Genomic DNA, 19952 nt, shown 5'->3' on the forward strand with positions numbered 1-19952 from the left:
ATTTTTTTCCGCACGAGAACTCAAGCTTTATGCATCCGTCCATGTTTTCTATAGACAAAAAGGGTTAAAGGACTATCCGAATTTAATTCCTCTAGAGTTCAATACATCATCATAATCTATAATCATTAACCAGCATTGTTGTTTATAGATACAAAACCTGCCCATAGAAAAGAAAAAAAAGCTTTTCATTTAACTATTTTGATCATACTTCATGGTCTCAACGCACTCACGGCAACAAGGCAAATCGATTCGGCCCGCTGGATAGAAGGAGGAAGGCTCACACGGTCCAACATAAGGATAAATCTTGGCAGCGCGAATGACTGAGATGATGCTCGACAATGACGACGAGGAGCATTCGTGCTCCGGTGAGAGGAAACGACAAAGCGGGTGGATATAATGCGCGGCGAGCAAGAAGTGCGCGAAGAAGCAGAAGAAGAAAGCGATGAAGACACGCGAAAGAAAGCAAGCAGAAAGCGGAGAAGAAGGTAGATTTCCAGCGCAAGATACGCGTTCATGCCGCCGTCGGATGTGTGTGCGGTTGTGGTGAGGAGGGCACAGAGTTGAACCGAGCATACCCATAGCCTTTCTCGCCGTCACCTGTGGAGCTGGGAGTAAGGGAGAAAGACAGAAGAACGTTTATGGTGGCCGTGTAGTGGTTTGTTGGTTGATTGGTTGGCTGACTGGAGGTTCCCGCAGGTTCGTTTCGCGCCAAGATCCGGTGACTTCACTGCAGAAGAGTTGATCGTCGCTGGCATTCCAGGTCGTCGATCAGTTGTGCAAGATCGCTCGAAGAAATATGTTGAATTTGATCTAGCTGCTGCTGCAGAGTGGTATTCAATCTTCCCCGTTTTGTGAGTGCACAGAGTACTTTGTGGATTTGCAGGCCGATTAGTGGAAAGTCCAAGTGATTGAGGAGAAACTCCCGTCTAGTGTGTCCTAAGGAACCTTTTCAACTTTTGGCATTGCTACTCGGTTCGTGAATATCTGTGATCTCCAAGCGAAAGGATAGAAAATTGAATACTAGTGATAGCGGAGAGTATAAGTGCGCGGTGCAAGTTTCTAGTGTCGAAAATAATCCAAGAAGTCATCGAACGGAATAATTGGAAGAGAGAAACCAACAAAACAAGATTAAACCCAACCGAGCGTTTTAAGATGAGGTCAATAGTTGTGTGTATTTCGTTCTTGGTGGCGTTCGTTGCAGGTATGTCGGGTTCTTCTTTTCTTTTGTTCGCCGGAATTAGGTCCTATGTAAATATTTGTTGATTTATTCCAACGGAAATAGGGTGTCATTCCATAAGTGCCGAACACTTGTCACGCCGAGGAAAAACAGAGGAAAAAATCTTCTGTTTCTCTAAATTAGAATATCGTTTGCATAATGGTTATTTGCATAAAACATTTCTTCTTGCGAGGTGTTTCATTTTCCGGTTTACATTCCCGGGAATGGCTCGTTGAGATGGGTGATAATGTTAAGCATTATTTCTGTGTGTCCCTGGTGCTTAGTTAGTTCGGAGAAACATGAAACAGAGGGACAGTGAAAGAGCCACTCTTATAAAGCAAAAAATAAATAAATGTGGTAAAACAAGCAATAATCATACCTCTGTAAATGCGACACGAATGTCATAGTAGTGGTAAAGTGTCTTTAATAAATAAAAAAAACCTCTGTAAAATCTCATTGGTTACGACCCCGCCACTGCACGATTGATTTCGTATACGGACCGTCGAAAATGGAAAATATAGATTCCAAATTTATCACAGTTGTTCCAAATGATTTAATCGGCCCATTAACATAAATCGGAAACGAGTTCTAAATCATAAAAATGATTGTAGATAAATTTTATTCTTAATAACGGAAATCATCGTTATTAAGTGGGAATGAGATATAAATTTTACGGCCGTAGAAAGTTTATTATCGCTGTGGGTCTCTTTCGTAATCTGATTGCGTTATTTTATGATTCGTCATAGGCGATAACTTTAGAATGTGCCATATATAATTGTGGCTAACGGGGGGATGCATTTTTTTATAGCGATTGGAAGTATTTTTCTTCTGCAGCATGTGGTTGAATGTTATGCTTCATCTTGGAGATGCATTGAAGTTATACTTTGCATAAAATGCAATGGATGTTGATTGGGAGAGATAATACATTGTCAAAGAGCAAATTTGAGTAATTCCAACTTTACATAGTTGATAACGACGCCGGTTATGTTCTTACAGTCACCAGTTTTGCAGATATCAGATGAATCCGTAATAATCACACGTATATGATTATTACGGATTCACATAATAGTTTATTTGTGATAATATCCGTTCAATTATAGACAATTCCCGAAAACGTTATAACGAAAATAATATTTTTTATCAAAAACCAACAGAAACCAATGATTTTTTGCATAAATATATATTTATTTCATATTATTTTCGTTTGGTACAATGTTCTTGACATTTTAAGTGACCAGCTATTGCTATGCATCTTAAATCTCAATAAAATAGCATTACAAAAAAATGCTTGTTCTATATGATTGATTTATTTTCATGATATTGAATGTAAAACATATTGATTACATAAACTATGACTATAACACATCGTGAAAGCCGAATAATTTAGAACAGTATGAGCAATAGTGAAAAATCATCATTTGCAGAAGAAAAACATTGTTCTCGAGATGTTTTTTCTCCCTGTTCTTTAATCCTAATGTAATGGAAATAAAAAAACCGGAATAAAATTTCTCTCTTACTGAATTCAGGAAACATTCATCTGATCAAACCGATAAATATATAAAATTACCAGGAGTGAATGAAATGAGATTCAAAAAAACAATAATAAACCTTCTCGTTCGAGGCAGGACTATTAGGATCAGTCAGTACTCGATCGATGTTGCTTCAAGCGAATCATATCAGGAAGCAGATAGCATTTTAAGTTAAACACAAGTAGGTAAATTATTCTGCCTCATCCAATAAACTTGCAAAACCCAAAACCCTATACCTCATACATTCTATATTAGAATTTCATGTCATTTCTTTTTTTTTTAACTAGAATAATAAGATCCAAAAAATTACAATGCTGAAATTACGTTTTGGTAAGAAGGAATTTTTCAAAAATCATATTTAGAGCCTTGAGTATCAGGCTCAAACAATTTTTCAGTTACTTCAATATACAATATTTTTTAAAAAATATTTATATATTTATGTATGGTGTAATTTTTATTTATAAATATATAGTGTTTATAGAGTTGTGCATCTGTGCACTTTTGCATGTAAATAATTTATAAGAACATATTCAAAGCAAATCATTCAATCATATTTTAAAACATCATTAGAAACTTAGAAACTTAATTTAGTTTTCCACCAATTCACTCTGTTCTTCAGCATTCCAGACACCACTTAATCCCCAATCCGTGCTGCATCGATCTGTACAAGTTTGTTTATTTTATTTGAGCCGGGGAAAGCCTATCTAGGTGTTGCTTATTCAGGCCTTTTATTTTCAAATAGACATAAAACCTCTTCATCTCTTAGCATCATCAGATTTCTATAATCATGATGATACAATAAATCTTTATATCTAACAAAGATGCATCAAAATTGAAATTGTTTAACAAAGCTGGGCGATCGATGTGTGATTGTAAGGGATCATATAGCAGAGACGTCTGGACACATCTTTTCGGCTTATAAGAAGATCTAAATCGATTAGCTGAAAACGATCCTCATATCTTGGAAGATTGAAAAGAGTCGTCAAAGTCAAAGGCAGTCGTCTAACAGTGTCTGAATATCGAACCAACAAAAATACAACACTTTCAGACAGTGTACATTAGGGTGCCAATGAAAATGGTCATCTCTAATTTCAAAAAATAAACTCATAAAAAAAATTTACCACCTCGAAAAAACACCCTATGTTAAATATTAGCTCAATCGGACTTAAGGGAAAGTGGCGCAAAGCGGTCAAAGTTTGAGTTTTTCGAAAATCGAAAAATCACACAAGGGGGAGTAATGTCTTAAAATTGCATGAAACGTCGAGATCTAGTGTCATTTCGAAAAATGTTTTTTTGTCAAAAATCGACACTCTGGGACTTCGTTTTTTCGGAATACGAAACGAAACGTATGGTTTTGGGTACCAATAAAAATAGTTATCTCGATTTTTCATTCTGAACTTGCTGCGAAATGTTGATTTGCACGATAATATACCCTTTGCAAAATATTAGCTCATTCGAACTTCTTTTAATAGTGTCACAGGCGTAAAAATTTGAGTTTTTTTTTTTTAATAATGAGGATTACTGAAAATTGGGATTTTCAAAAAAAATTGTTGGTGCCAAAGTCTTAAAATTGCATTACTCGACAAGATTTCCTGTTATCTCGAAAAAAACAATTTTTTTTTGGCGCTTGCTCGTTTTTCCGTCTGAAAAGTCGATTTTAGACAAAAAAAAATTTTAGATATCTGTAAATCTCGATGTGTCATGCAATTTTAAGAGATTTAGCATCAAGAAAAGTTTTTGAAAACCCCGATTTCCGGTGATTTTTCGATTTTCAAAAAACTCAAATTTTAACGTCTGCAACACTAATAAACGATGATCGAATGAGTTAATATTTTGCATAGTGCATATTATCGTGCAAATCAACATTTCGCAACAAGTTTGGAATGAAAAATCGAGATAATTATTTTTATTGGCACTTTTTTTTTTATTAATTCGTTTATTTTTGCAGGCTCAGTAACTTAAGTTTAAAGGAGCCGAATTCTTAAATATAATTTTAAAACTATATATATGAACAATTTTCTTACATCTATGGTTAGTAAGGTAAAAAAGCGATTACTCGCGGTGTACTCGAGTTTAGAAGGGTGACATATTTTTAGGAGAAGGATGGGGTATAAGGAAACTGTAACAATGTTGATGAACACTCAATTCTTAAATCTGTTCGTATATCTATAGTGTTTTTACATTTCAACTTATTCTACTATTTATAGCAAGGGGACGAATTACCCGCAAAGGAAGGAATGGAGGGTATAAGGACATAGGGACAATCACACACGAAGATCGATAGCTTTAAGGAAAACATATATATGGGACATGTAATCAAGGTCTAACCGAGCCAACACATTTCTCACCGGTACATTGGGCTGTCTTCCTCGGGCCCGAAGGGAGTTTTCTAAATTCGATCTGGCGACCAGATACACCTCGCACGACCAAACAACGTGCTCGATGTCGCGATAACCTTGGCCACAAACACAGAGTTTGCTGCTGGCAAGATTGAAACGAAAGAGTAGTGCATCTAAAGAACAGTGATTGGACATGAGTCGGGAGAAGGTGCGAATAAAGTCCCGACTCAATTCCAGACTTTTGAACCACGGATTGAGGCTAACCTTAGGGATAATCGAGTGAAACCAACGGCCCAATTCATCTTCATTCCACTTGCGTTGCCAGTTAGCGATGGTATTTTTGCGGACTAAAGAATAAAATTCATTGAAGGCGATTTGACGCTGATAAATATCGCCTTCAATTGCACCTACCTTTGCTAATGAGGCAGCCCTCTCATTACCCGGAATGGAGCAATGTGAAGGGACCCAGATAAAGGTAATGACATAAAAGCGTCTGGATAAAGCACTCAAAATTTCTCGTATTCTCTCAAGGAAGTACGGCGAGTGCTTTTCCGGCCTCACTGAACGGATAGCTTCGACAGAGCTAAGACTATCCGTTACAATGTAATAGTGTTCAACAGGTCGTGAGGCGACGCTGTCCAGCGCCCAATGAATTGCTGCCAATTCAGCAATATACACTGAGCATGGATTCTGAAGACTGTGTGAGGTGCTAAAAAATTCGTTGAACACTCCAAATCCTGTGGACTCATTTATAGTGGACCCATCAGTAAAGTACATATTATCACAATTGATACCCCTATATTTTTCATCGAAGATCGTTGGAGCGATCCTCGATCGTTGGTAATCTGAATATCCATGGATATCTTGCTTCATGGACAGATCGAAATGCACAGAGGAATTGATGTAGTCAGGGAAACAAACACGTTGGGAATATACGAAGAAGGATCAACCTGCATGGAGATGAATTCATGATATGAACTCATGAATCCGGAGTGAAAATTTAGCTCGATCAGCTGCTCAAAATTTCCGATCACCAATGGGTTCATGACCTTACACCGGATGAAGAACCGAAGAGATAATAAATTGAAGCCATCTTTAAGTGGGAATAGGCCTGCCAAAACTTTATTGGCACTTGAAACCATACATTTCGTGTCGTATTCCGAAAAAAAAAGTCCAGAGTGTCGATTTTTGCCATTTTTTTTCGAGATGACACTAGATCTCGACGTTTCGTGCCATTTTAAGACATTTGGCATCAAAAAAAAATTCAAAAACCCCGATTTCCTTTACTCCCCCCTTGTGCTCAAACTTTGACCGCTTTGCGCCACTCTGCCTTAAGTCCGATTGTGCAAATATTTGGCATAGGGGTGGTAAACATTTTTTATATGGTAACTTTTTGAAATTTTAGGGTCGATTTTTTCCCATACATTCATTGGCACCCTAGTGTACATAAATTAATTGTTCTGCAGCACGAAAAAAATGAAGCTAATACATTATGAGGCTTTGGTGGTTATACTGCCTACGTGATCTCTGAAGGTTAGGTTTGAATCTTAAAGAACACTAAGATCCTTAACGGTGTTTTCACGCTTCGGAGACGTATTGGCGATGGTATTATGTATTGAACTATACCAGGGAGTGTTTCAGAGCAACGAGCGAACGAAATGATCGAGCATTTGCCAGCATTCAGACTCATTTGATTAATTGAGCACCATTTGGAGACAATACCAACTTCTTGTTAGATGAATGTGCTTCTTTTAGACATATTGTGCTGTAGTGAAGTTTGAAGTCATCGGCAGACGAGAGCTTGAAACATTTAAGTATCAGGTTTACATCATTCAGATACATCAAAAACAAGAAAGGTCCGATGTGGCTGCCCTGTGAAACACCGGATGAGACTGAGAATTATTCCGATGAAGTACCACCATTTTTGACACACATTGAACGATCAACGAGATAAGAACTGAGCCAATGGGGTAACGTACAAGAGCAATCGAGACGTTCGATTAGATTTGATAATGATGGATGTGTCGGTGAGCAGATTGGTGCAGGAGGATGTTTATGGCATAAATCCATGTTGAGTTTCAGGAACGTTTTAGTATAGATAGTTATGCATGAGAAATTCCAAAACAGTAAGCTCAAACAGATTTGACGTAGCAAACGAAGCAGCGATTCCGCTATAGTTGTAAGTCCCACGTTTATTACCCTTTTTATACACTGGGAAAACGAAAAAATTCTTAAAAATACTCGAGAATGATACTGACGACAGAGTGATTGAATAGTTTCCAAAAGTAGAGAAATTGCAGAGCTACACGTTTTTGAAACAATGGGTGGTATACCGTCTGTACTAGGCTTTGTTGAATATTTTGAATATCTTGCGTCTACTCACTTTGCTACGTTGATTTAGCAGCACCAGTCATAAAACACCACAGTAACACTCATTTTTCCAATAGATAATAAATGTTTTTTTTCCGTTAATTCACGTGTGTCCTTCCTTTTGGATCGTTTCCTTGGTGTGTAACAATTTGGATACTGCTGCTACAGTAACTCATAGCTCGTTTCCAAGTTTTTCGAACGTTTGAGCTGATATTTCATGTATTCATAAATCTTACCATAAAAGGTGACTGGTTTGATTAGAGACATGTCATAATCAAATATCAAAGATTGATAGACTCTTCCTTCCCAATTTCTAATTTTAAAAATTGCGGATGATGGTGAGAAGTGAAAGGAACGAAAAAGAAACGTTGAAAATTAATTGTTGTTATAAGATTAGATAATCTTAATATTTTAACTCAGTTTCTTTATACATTCTTTCAAACATTATACACGAACATACACCCAAAGTAAATTTTTAGCACATATTCTGGCATCCCGATTTATTACATTAAATGAGCTAAAAGATAACATAAAATGTTCTACTCACCAATACATGTATATGCTAGAGCCAATATGAGGGAGCGAAACAGGAGACACATTTAAATGAAAGCATATGAAAGCTTTCCGTATAGTTTGCCAAATACACGGCCCAGATAGAGAAAGATATATTCTCGTTCATGTTCTTCTTTATCGTCTTAGAAAACACCTTCCAACTTCATTTTATGATGAGGTGCAATAATATCACGCTCCTTTATAATAGCGCTGGCAGCTATATGGATAGCGTGGTCGTGTAAAGTAACTTTGCATTCCAGCCCGCCTTGGTTCGATCCCCATTGACGTCGTAAGGACTTTTTTTTGCACAATCCCAAATGAAAAGAGAAAAGAAAACAGAAAGAGATGTCTGCTCGCATACATACAAACCATTTTTAAGCTTTTAAAATAGCTCATTGTTTGCGCATTTGACTCTCATGCACAGGAAATGGCATCTTTTCTGCTAAAGATGACATGTTTTGCCAAATTAGTTTGCACAGTTTGCCAAATTAGCAAATTTTGGAAGATTTTTTCTGAACTCTCATTTTAGGTTATCTCATTGAAATTGAAAACACCGTTCAAACATACTGGTTTTGAATTAAATTTATTGCCCAATCAAGTTATACAAACTTGAATGAAATTAATGATAAGTGGTAGCTAACAGATTAAGCTATCTTTTGGTGCAAAAAAAAAAAAAAAAAAATTACCATATAGTTGATTTCCAAAGAGATGACAACAAAGACATGAGTTAAATTATATTCTCGGCTTGTTGCGAACTGGTTGAAGAAGTTGATAGGAATTAACGTTTGTGACAGATAAACAAAGCAAGTGCTGAATATACGCTAAGAAAATACGCACTGGTTTAAATATTATAACGTATAACAAGTTTATAACTAATTTTCGATAAACTTCCTATTCTCAAAAAAACAATTTCTCGATTACAACAAGGCGGACTCGATTGATGCAATTTCGATTTTTTTTCACTATATATGTACGTTCGACAAAAAAAATTAGTGGAACAGAGTGCGAAGTCGGAAATTTGAAGTGATTTTTGAAATGCTGTAACTTCGTGAAAAATCAACGCATATTCATGGGATGCGCATCATTTTGAAGCTACAACTTTCAGGTATTACAATATTTTACGTACATATTTTTGTCTTGGTGTGTGTAGGTGTAGTGAGCAACAATATCGGTAAGAAATAAAAAATCGATTTTTCTTTGTTTTTTCTAGTATATTCTGGACTAACACAATTTTTTGCTAACGCATGAAAACGAAAGTTACGAATCACTTGTTCAGAGAGTCGCATAGGATTTTGTACTTCTGATACGATTTGCGATTAATTGCTCCTCTAATTTACTCCAAACATTGAAAAATTTGCTAGAAAAAACGGCTGAACTTATCAATATGAAACGTTCATGGATGTTTAGGGATTACACTAGGATTAAAATTTGCCTGCAAACATTAGAACTTACTGCGATATTTGCAGAATTGTAGTGGATTTTGTCAAGCACTATAAAAATCCTGTTTTTGGCCCTTTTGTGAATCGAAGCAAAAAATTTAAATAATTTTATTTTCGTCAAAGTAACAAATTATCCTTGTGCAGAATTTATTGAAGTTTTCAAAACTGCCTTTCGATTTGCGGTGCGATGGTTGTTTATCGAATTATTCATCATCAAAAATGAAAAGGGTAATTTTTCATTCAAACTGAGATATTTCGGTGTGGGAAGGTCCTACCGGAACGTTCTTTCAACCAACTAAAAGGTTAATTGTATTTGCTATTGAGTTGGTAGCAAAATTGTGTTAGTCCAGAATATTCTTGAAAAAAACAAAGAAAAATCGATTTTCAATTTCTTCCCGGTAATGTTGCCCACTACATCTACACCTCAAGATAAAAACACGTACGTAAAATATTCTGAAAGTTATAGCTTCAAAATGATGCACATTCCATCAATATACGTTGATTTTTCACGAAGTTACGGTATGTCAAAAATAACTTAAAATGTCCGACTTCGCACTCTGTTCCTCTACTTTTTTTTGTCGAGTGTATAGTCGAATCCTGGTTTTTTAAATTTTTTTTTTAATATAAAAGAAGAATTTATTTTTTTATTCGTTCCTTTCTCACAAAAAAAAGATATATTCTGAATCTTTCGAGAGGTGATAGAGGATCTTATTTGATGAAAAATATTCGAACATAGAGCGTTCGATTTTCAACAATTTAAGTGACTCTACTTCAAAAATTACGTCACGTGGGATAATTCCGTTGCTTTCATGTGAATGATAAAAAATTAGTATATCATATGATTGTGAAAAATCTAAATTAGTGAATTCAAGTAACATCTTGGAAGTAAGAAACATAAAAGTTTCTTACAATTTGTTCAATTTGTTCTTTGACACACAACTTCTATCTCTCTGAGTTTCGCTGTAATATCATCTTTATAAATAAAAATGGAAGGTCAAATTTGTTGATAAGCGCGAAACCCGAGGAAGAAATGGTTCGATTTTAGCCGTCTTTATTTTGTTGTACTCGTCCCTTCCCGCAGATTAATAAAGCGGTAGAAGTATCGAAATAAATTCTGAAAATTCTGAAGGAAGATTGGAAAATTAGGAATATTGAGTTCTCATAAGTTCTACAATTACATCATGATAAGGGTTGTTAGGTCATTCGCTGTTTTGTGTAAACGAAATTGATCTTTGTTCTGAAGTGGTAATGGATTTTTAGGCGAAATAACGCACTCTTCTATCTGAGCAATTCCATGCCAAATCGGCCAAAATACAGCAAATTTCGACCCGACCCACTCCGATTTTTTCGAAACTTGGTATTCATAATGGAAGCTACCCAAAATCACAATTTTCATTATAATATGACCAATTTAAATTACGACTGATTTTTGAAGAGGGCATATTCGGAATCATTCATTTTTTTTCAAAAAATCGTAACTCAAAATCCAGATGACTGATTTAAATATGATGTTTGACAAAGTTGTTGGAAATTAATTAGCTATTGAGGAAAAAATAACATTTAAAATACACTCTTGAAAAATCTTACTCAAAATTTGAATTAGATATTAAAAACTTTCATATCTCCAAAAACTCCCATTTCGATATGTTTATTATATATTTTTATTAGGAAACCCTTCAAATTAAAAAATTTTGACTAATAGTGGTGCCATGTCGAACTCACCAAAATCAAGATATAAATTTTTGAAAGTTTATGAAATTTCGAGACTTTGTAAAATTTTAGAAAAGTTACATGAAAAATCGAATCTAAATGAATTCCCATATGTTCTACAATTGTTAGTCCAATTGAGTTTCACGTTTGCGGAAATAGGCTTCGTGTTCCGTTGGTGTGAAGCGAAAATGGGATTAGATTCTCAGGTGCTTTAAAAATAAAAATTATGAATAACAATTTACTTTTCTGTATCAAACATGTATTCCATGTAACAGGGAAACATGTTATTTGCAAGTGAATCAAGAATCTTGAGCGAAAATTGTGTCTGAAGATCAGAAGATCATTCAATGGAGAGTTCTGAGAATAAATCCACAAACCTCTTATTATCCTGATAGTTAGTCAGCCATCAATGTTGATAACTAAATGCCGTGTGTAGTTAACATATCATATTAGTTATATTTATAACAAATGAACATACAACGAAGATGTATGTAATGAAGTATTGAGAGAGATTTTCTATTAATAATCACATACAATTGGGATGAGATTGGAGACATGATAAAGTGAGCATTATTATTTAGTATTTCATTATTATCTTGTGAAAACAATCAATAACCAGTGTACTGTCCGCCCCAAAAACGCCAAGAGAGATTACCTGGGTTGGTGGATGCCATATGGCCACTATCTACAGCATTTTGCGTTATCCAGTTCATCAAAGACGATTTGCATACATCTTCCAGAGTCAGAGAAATTAGAGAGTTGTCTTTGCTGGAAAGGGAGAATGATTCAAAGAATAACTATGCCCAAATAACAATCTTCAGTGATTGAGATCTCAACCATCCTCCACCCAAACCCGCTCTGCTGCTTTCAACAATAAACACTGGACTATTCGTGCTATTAATAACACAACAATGGAAACCTATCGACTGTCCCTCTGTACGGTCCATCAGAACAGTTCAACAAACGTAGTGCTCTCGCGCTGAAAGATAAAAGTGTGGAGTTCTCCATGTGTATCGATAAGATAACATGTACACGATTCAACCCGACTCTGTTACAGCTGAAAATGCTGATGACCCTGAATAAAATAAACGAAACGGATTTGAAAATAAGGCCACATTACTTCTAGCTTCGCATCATATTCCCATTATTTCCTATCAATATTCATTTTCCCAATCTCACACCTATGAAAAAGTATAATTCTGACCGCCACTAAGTGTCTGGGGTGTTTCCTGTCAATACAATCAACCCACCGATTAGGAAGTAAACAAGTTCACTAAGCCTCCTCCCTTCTCTCAATTATTTGGAAGGCGGAAAGGTAAACTAATTTTCCCTTCCGGGTAGCAGCATCCGAAAGGAAAACCTGTCCTAACCAAACCTATTCAAGCGGCAGCTGTCATCCTCTCCATTACCGGATGTCTGCTCGTTGAGCTTCGCCATCTGGGGCTCAAACCATTACCATCTGGGTCAAATCATTTCGACAGTTCACTTCCCCGTGTTCGGATGAGAGAGGAGAGGATGAGTTCTGAAACGAAAAAAAGCCATTCAAATCAACCACGTACATTGCCAATTTTATAACTCATTTAATGATAAGTTACCTTTTCTCGTTTTTTTATGTTGTGTGTGGCTGGGGGTAAGGTATTTTGGGCCCGAAAGTTAAAACTTTTTACCTTTCCCGCATCTGGCTGAAGGATCACCATTCGAAAAAAAATTAGTTGTGTTTCACTTCCTCTCTTCTGCTGGGAATTATCGAAGCGCCAAAGTCTCCCTGCTAGGTGACAACCCCATTTTCTGCAACCCGTCGTCTGTCTGCGTCACGCTTCCTGTCAAGTTGCTTTTTCGTTTCAGATTCATTATCCCACCCTTCGAAATGTTGATCGACTTGTGGACTCCCACGTACGGTGCGGGAGGGTGGAAGAATTTGTTTCTGCTTTCTTGAAAAAAAAAAAAACGAAGCGTTCCACTTTGTTGGCAGGAAACGCAATTTTTCTTCCCTCATCTTATTGTGGTGGGTTTTTGCTCGTTCTTCCCGATTGCCGCTACATATTTCAACGTTGATATATGCTGAAAAATGAAGTATCGGAAATTAAATTTATTCTACACATTGAAATGGTTGTGATGGGTATGGAATAGACTATCGAGGATAAATATAAATTGTATAGTTTCTGAGTGGGCCATTTTCCGCAATTGAGTTTGATCAGTGCCATTAATGTCCTAAATGTATAATTATATATTAATCAACTTTTCAATTCATTATTCCAGGTAATGGAAATGATCCGTGGAGCACGTTTATCGCAGCAAGTATTCCGGATGTAACATTTATTTATTAGTTTTGGTGTATATGTACCGTCCATAGCAAAGCTCGATAACTTCTGTTTCCAAAGGTTCTCTGGTACATCAAACTTGTCTCTAGCAGTGAAATAATGATTCCGGGGAATATCTGCCTTTACATATTTTTCTATATTCATGGCACAAATTTTTGTTTTCTGAGCCAAACCAGTTATCGTGAAATTTAAGCACATTTTCATAAGAATTAAAGCGCTGTTCAGCGAGAGCGTAACTAGGGATTTTTAACCAGTTTTACCGTTACCGTTTTGACCGAAAATACCGGGTCATTTTTCGTTACCGATTTACCGTTAATTTTACAATCAATAACCGATAATTCGAGTAATTTTTATCTTCATACCATAAATAACATTTGCCTTTATGCCGCTTTGAAATATTACTCGAGAATCAAATAAGATCTTCTTCTTCTTTTTTGGCTTTAAGAGGGTTTAAAATTTTCAGTTCATTCGCCTCTAATCAAATAAGATCGATATAACACAACTAGTAGTGTTGCGCCGATTCTAAGACCTTCGAACTTCAGTTCAAAAATCCCTGCTCGATCTGAAGCGAAACACAAAATAAACTTCAGCGATGAAGAATTGACAGCGATAAAGGAGTTGGTTGATGCCCTCGAACCAGTTCTGGCCACTGTTGAACTGCTATTGCGGACGAAATGCACCCTTTATGAAGCTGACGTCAGTTTGCAATTTATGTTTGAACAGCTATCAGAGCATTATAACTTTCGAAGCAGCTGCATGAAGCCCTGATTGTATGGTTTGCAAAAAGACGTTTCATACATGCAGATTTGGTCCCATATATGAATAATCATTCTCCTCGTGGTCGTGACACAATTAATAATGATTTTGGCGTTTTCTATCAAACGATAATGTGAGGAAAAAATCCACTGGACGAAAGCAAGGAAAAGCTTGAACGACGATTGCAACAATCAAAGGTATCAACGTCCAGCCCAAGTTCAATGTCTATAAACGGATTGATTAAAACCTACGGACAAGAGTTTTCGTACAGAGGGCATCAGAGGCAAATACATGACAATGCACAATGGTCCAGGAGATGCATTTAAGTGGAAATTAGAATTTAGAGCTTAACAGTTATTCTCTAGACAAAAACTGTCTTAGACAAAGTTGTTACTCATGATAGAGCGCTCGTGACCAAAATTGTCGATGAAATAAAAAATCTAACTTTCTTATCTTTATAAATAGAGGTAAACATAGTTCGACAATGTTGTAGCTCCAACTATTTGAGACTTTTTTGTAGAACAAAGTTTTTCTCTATCTCTTGAAATAACCGATATAGCCCCTTTTTTCTAAGTTACGTCAGGGTCACCTTGAAAAAAACTGTTTTTTTGCTCTAACTTTTATATTTAAAATTTTACATGCAAACTGTCTTCGAAAGACTTTTAGAGCTTACTAATACAAACATTTTTCGATGCAGAACTTGTCAATATCTCAACTTTACTCAGAGTTATTAATATTTCTTCCCAAAAAACATGCTCTTTTCATTTATTTGTCATTCTTTCTGGGGCAAACTTAAAAAATGTATGTTGACGGAATGTGAAAGAACAGATTTCACTCTATATAAAATGTGATTTTCAAAACTATGTTATTTTTTGTGTTTGGGTAAATTCAAATTTAAATCATGAGTTTTTGGATGAGAACCCATCAATAACTTTAAGCAGGATTAAGATATCGACATGTTCTGCATCGCAAAATGTTAGTATTGATAAGCTCTAAAAGTCGTAAGAAGACCATTTTGATGTAGAATTTTAAATATAAAAGTTAGAGTAAAAAAATCCGTTTTTTCATAGTTACCCTAATGCAACTCAGATAGAATGCACTAAAAACAACTTTGTAGGAGATATTTATTGTTTAAACAAAAACTGTCTTAGACAAAGTTGTTACATATTATAGAGCGCTCATTTTTATGTCATCAAAAATAGGGTGACCAAAATAGTCGATGAAATGAAAAATCTAACTTTCTTATCTTTACAAATAGAGATAAACATAGTTCAACAATGTTGAAGCCCCAGTTATTTTCAACAACTTTGTAGAACAAAATTTTTTTTCTATCTTTTGAAATAATCGATTTAACGCTTTTTTCTAAGTTGCATTAGGGTGACCATGAAAAAACGTGTTTTTTCTGCTTTAACTTTTATATTTCAAATTCTACATCAAAACTGTCTTCGTACAACTTTTAGAGTTTATAGATACCAACATTTTTCGGTGCAAAACTTGTCTGTATCTTAATCCTACTCAAAGTTATTGATGGTTTTTTACCCATGATTTCAATTTTAATTTACTCAAACACGAAAAATCACACATCATGTAGAGTGAAATATGCTCTTTCAAATGCCGCCAATAAACGTTTGCCCTAGAAAGAATGACAAACAAATGAAAAGAGCATGTTTTTTGGGAAGAAATATAAATAACATTGAGTAAAGTTGAGATATTGACAAGTTCTGCATCGAAAAATGTTTGTATTAGTAAGCTCTAAAAGTCTTTCGAAGACAGTTTGCATGTAAAATTTGAAATATAAAAGTTTGAGCAAAAAAACAGTCTTTTTCATGGTGACCCTAACTTAACTTATAAAAAAGGCACTATATTGGTTATTTCAAGAGATAGAAAAAAACTTTTTTCTACAAAGATTTCTCAAATAATTGGAGCTACAACATTGTCGAACTATGTTTACCTCTATCTATAAAGATAAGAAAGTTAGATTTTTTATTTCATCGACAATTTTGGTCACCCTACTTTTGACAACATAAAAATGATCATATCATGAGTAACAACTTTGTCGAAGACAGTTATTGTCTAGAGAATAACTATCGAGCTCTGAATGCTAATTTCCACTTAAATGCATCTCCTGGACCATTGTGCAATGGTATTCGATGCTCTTCGTACTGTACGTACAACATAATTGGACTCTGAACGGGCGTTTTCCCTTTCTGGAAACTTTGTTAATGAGATCCGATCCAGATTAGAAGACGACAAAATTCACATTCTCTGTGCCCTTAACAGTGGCGTCGAGTGATGCTTTCGTACTCGGGGTGGAAGAGTTGAATTGCACCCCCACCCCCAACAGAAAAAGAATCAATCATATTTATCCAATTTCTTCATATAAATTCGGTTCATTCTGCACCCCTAAAATCGTATACCCGGGAGCAGTCCGCCCCCTTCGCTCCACAGTCAATGACACTAGACCTTAACATGTTAAGCCCCGTGTCGGTCCCTATGGACTGACGTTGAGCTTTTCATTAGAAAAAACGTTGACTACTGGGACTGACAGTTATATAATAAGGATGTATAATAAAAATTAATTTTTTCGGATGTTTTACGATGTGACTATGTTCTGACTATTTTCTTTTCATAGAATAAATATCTTTGAGAGCGAACACCGACACTGATATTGTGCGAATGCTCCTGATGTGGGCTGAATGGAAAGCGTAGCATGAAAAATTCGAGACTCAACGTGTTAAGTATTACATTAACCAGCAAAAACTTGCGAAATGTTTTTTTTTTTGTAAACTATAATGATAAAATAAAAGCCGTTTCTTTTCACCGATAATTTGCCGGTTTTACCGGTAATGAAATTTTCATTACCGAATAACTGGTTATTGGAATTTTGGCACGGTAATGCAATCCCTAAGCATAACCCGTCGATGAAAACAAATGGAAGATGGAAGACGGAAGGAGCCAAGTCTGTTGAAAAAAAAATACAGTTGATCCCAGTTGAGTAGATCGTTTTTGGTGTAGAGCACAGATAAATTCGAATGTTCTCGGTAACGTTCACTGTTAACAGTTTCACCAGCTTTCGGTGTTTTCTATCAGCTTCTGTTATTCTACACGTTCCACTTTCCTCAAATCAAAGTTTCCATTTTTAAATTAATTTTGGTTTGTGCTTACGTAAGGACAATTATCACCACTCACGAGACGCGACACGGGACTAAGACACAACACTTATAGTCCTTACAAACATTAAACGGGTTAAAATTACCTGTTTTCGTCGACCGGTTTCGGGCTCGATGTTGCCCACTGTCACCGACACCGTCCAGTAGATAACGGTATGTAACGTTAAAATTACAGTTTTACATTGGCATGTATAACAATTATGGTATGAATTTCGGTTTGATATTCATACACCTGGTACAGTAGAACCTCTATTATCCGCGAATGCGAGTTCCATAATAATTCTGTAAACCTTCCAGAAATTTGTCAGTGAGTGGTAGAGTCTTGCTCTATTGTTTCGGTCATGGCTTTCGCGTTATCTGATCACTGTTGTACAGGACCTTACAGATGGATAGTTCAATAATTTCTGTATAGATAAAACATAGTTTTCATGCCAAAATATCATTTTTTCGTGTTTGTACCTCATTTTTGGCCCTTTATTGCGTTATCTGGGGTTTTTGTTATACGCGGTTATCTAGCCCGACTATTTCGCGGATAATCGGGGTATACGAAATTTGCTGTAAACAATAACATAAACTTATTTGTGATTAACCAAAATTAAATTGCGGAAAATTTTGCCTAATTTTGCATTATAATATTGTTGTCCTTCCGCGAGTGTTTTCAGCAACCCACGTGATTGAGGAAAATGTGCTCGGTGGGACACTTTTCCGATTCGGCTCATGGCACGAAGAACCGAAAGCGAAAGCCTGCAGATATTCCCCTCATGTCGACAAGAATGCGAATGGCCCACAAAGCGTTGTTATAGAATTCAATTAGCGCATTGTCGGGACTGTTAATTAAAGGCTCTACGAGGAATGGTTGTCGGCTAGAAATGCAAAAAAATCGACAATTCCATTACGAACTGCCATGCTGGTGTACATTGGATAAGGAAATTCTGTTTTCGTGTTTATTCTTTTTCAATTTATTCAACCTTTGTCCATTCGAATCGTTAGCTTCGAGAATGTTATGGCGTCCGGTGGGAAAGAATACTAATTGAATCTATCGAGGACGATAGCGGAACGTTAGTTTTTTTTTCCCGTTATTGACGGCGTCAGCTTAAAATAGCTAGGCGATTCATTGGCGGAAACTATTGGCCATAAAAAAAGCTAATAATGTGATGATCCGGTACTGATTTTACGAGCTGTCGTTTCTGTAGGAGCGACGAATGAAATCATAATTTCATTCGGGACGAATCAGAGCCGGGGCATTTGTAGCCAGCTCGAATATCCCCACATTGAATCGAATTATAAGAAGCAACGTCAAGCGCATTGGATGTGTGATTCAGTGGATTACGTTTGACTACTTTCGCACTGTGTTTCGATCGATCACTTTCAGAATCCTTTTAAAGAAGCTGAATCTGTCGGTACCAGCGTTTGGTCGGATTCAACAGTTCGGTGAAAAACATTACAAGAATGACATATCATCCGGTAATGATTATTGATGCACACTGTATATAGGGTTCTTCACTTCATTCATCGTTTGATAAAAATAGCATACTGCGAAATGTACTATCCAGAGTGAAGTCCGTTTCCGGAAAGGGAGCAGGGGTAAGACAAGCAATTTAAGAAGATTTTTGATTGGACCTTTTGAAACGTATGTTTCTTTAAGTTTTAGCAGTTTGATACGCTGTTTCTCGAATCAAACCGATCAAATGTTTCAAAAAGAAAGTGTGTTTTCGATGGTTTTTTTGGAAAACTGTAAAAAACAGAAACCAGAAAGTTGAACATTTTTTGAAGCTGCGAGTGAAATGGACTGTAGGTGTAGAAGATTCTCGTTCACGAGAAAAATTATTTTATTTCCTCTCTATTCGTCCATCAATTGTAAACAAAGAGAGAGGAAGCAAGAGAGCGCGTGTTGGATATATTTTCCACTATCGAACAATGGTCGATGAGGTGCATTTGAGGTGAAGGTGGAACGAAGCCATTGTAGCAGTACCGGGCGGGCACGATTATATACAGTTTCGGATTTATTTTCACTGTATATAATCAAATCCTGTATATAATCGAGTCAAAAAAAATATTTTTAATCGTTTTTATATCATATATTTTTCGTGTTTTGAATACAATAGAAGAATTTCATTTTTGATTCATCCCCTTAAAGTCATAAAATACCGTTTTCATCCGAATTCCAAATTCATTCGGGAGGTGATAGAGGATCATATTTGATGAAAAAATCCTTCACGAATATATTTCGAATTTCAACAATGACAGAGTTATAGAACTTTTTGTTTGTTTCGGACTCTGTTGCCTCAAACAGGCGCTACATTAAAAAAGTACGCTACAGAAGACGATTCTGTTTCTTCCATTAGAAAGATGAGAAAATTTAGTACAGGATATAGTTATAAAACATCTAAATTAGTGAATTTAAATAACATTTTGGAAGTGAAAAACTTCAAAGTTAGTCATTTTTAATGTGTTATTATTAATTTTGTCCTGAAAATTCATATTGAACTTGATTGTTTCTATCACGCTTTGTAACCGATCTACAATTAGTTTTTTGACAACCAACTTCTA

The 19952-nt window shown here is 35.9% G+C and overlaps 1 protein-coding gene across 6 annotated transcripts in view; it reads left to right on the forward strand.

Annotated features, from left to right (window-relative positions):
* Positions 1 to 747: 747 nt before the first annotated feature.
* LOC129777937 (uncharacterized) overlaps positions 748 to 19952 on the forward strand; it is a 60904-nt gene continuing 41699 nt past the window's right edge. For 2 of the 6 annotated variants that reach the window (XR_008743324.1, XM_055784544.1), the window contains exon 1: positions 754 to 1201. Coding sequence is in view for 3 of the 6 variants with exons in the window: in XM_055784544.1 (XP_055640519.1) it covers positions 1153 to 1201 (49 nt within the window). In the remaining 3 variants the exon portion in view is untranslated. Of the gene's footprint in view, positions 1202 to 19952 lie in introns of all 6 variants that reach the window. The other 4 variants (XR_008743323.1, XR_008743325.1, XM_055784543.1 and 1 more) reach the window with 4 other exon arrangements.

Source organism: Toxorhynchites rutilus, chromosome 3 (assembly GCF_029784135.1).
Source record: "Toxorhynchites rutilus septentrionalis strain SRP chromosome 3, ASM2978413v1, whole genome shotgun sequence".
NCBI classification, from domain to species: Eukaryota; Metazoa; Arthropoda; class Insecta; order Diptera; family Culicidae; genus Toxorhynchites; species Toxorhynchites rutilus.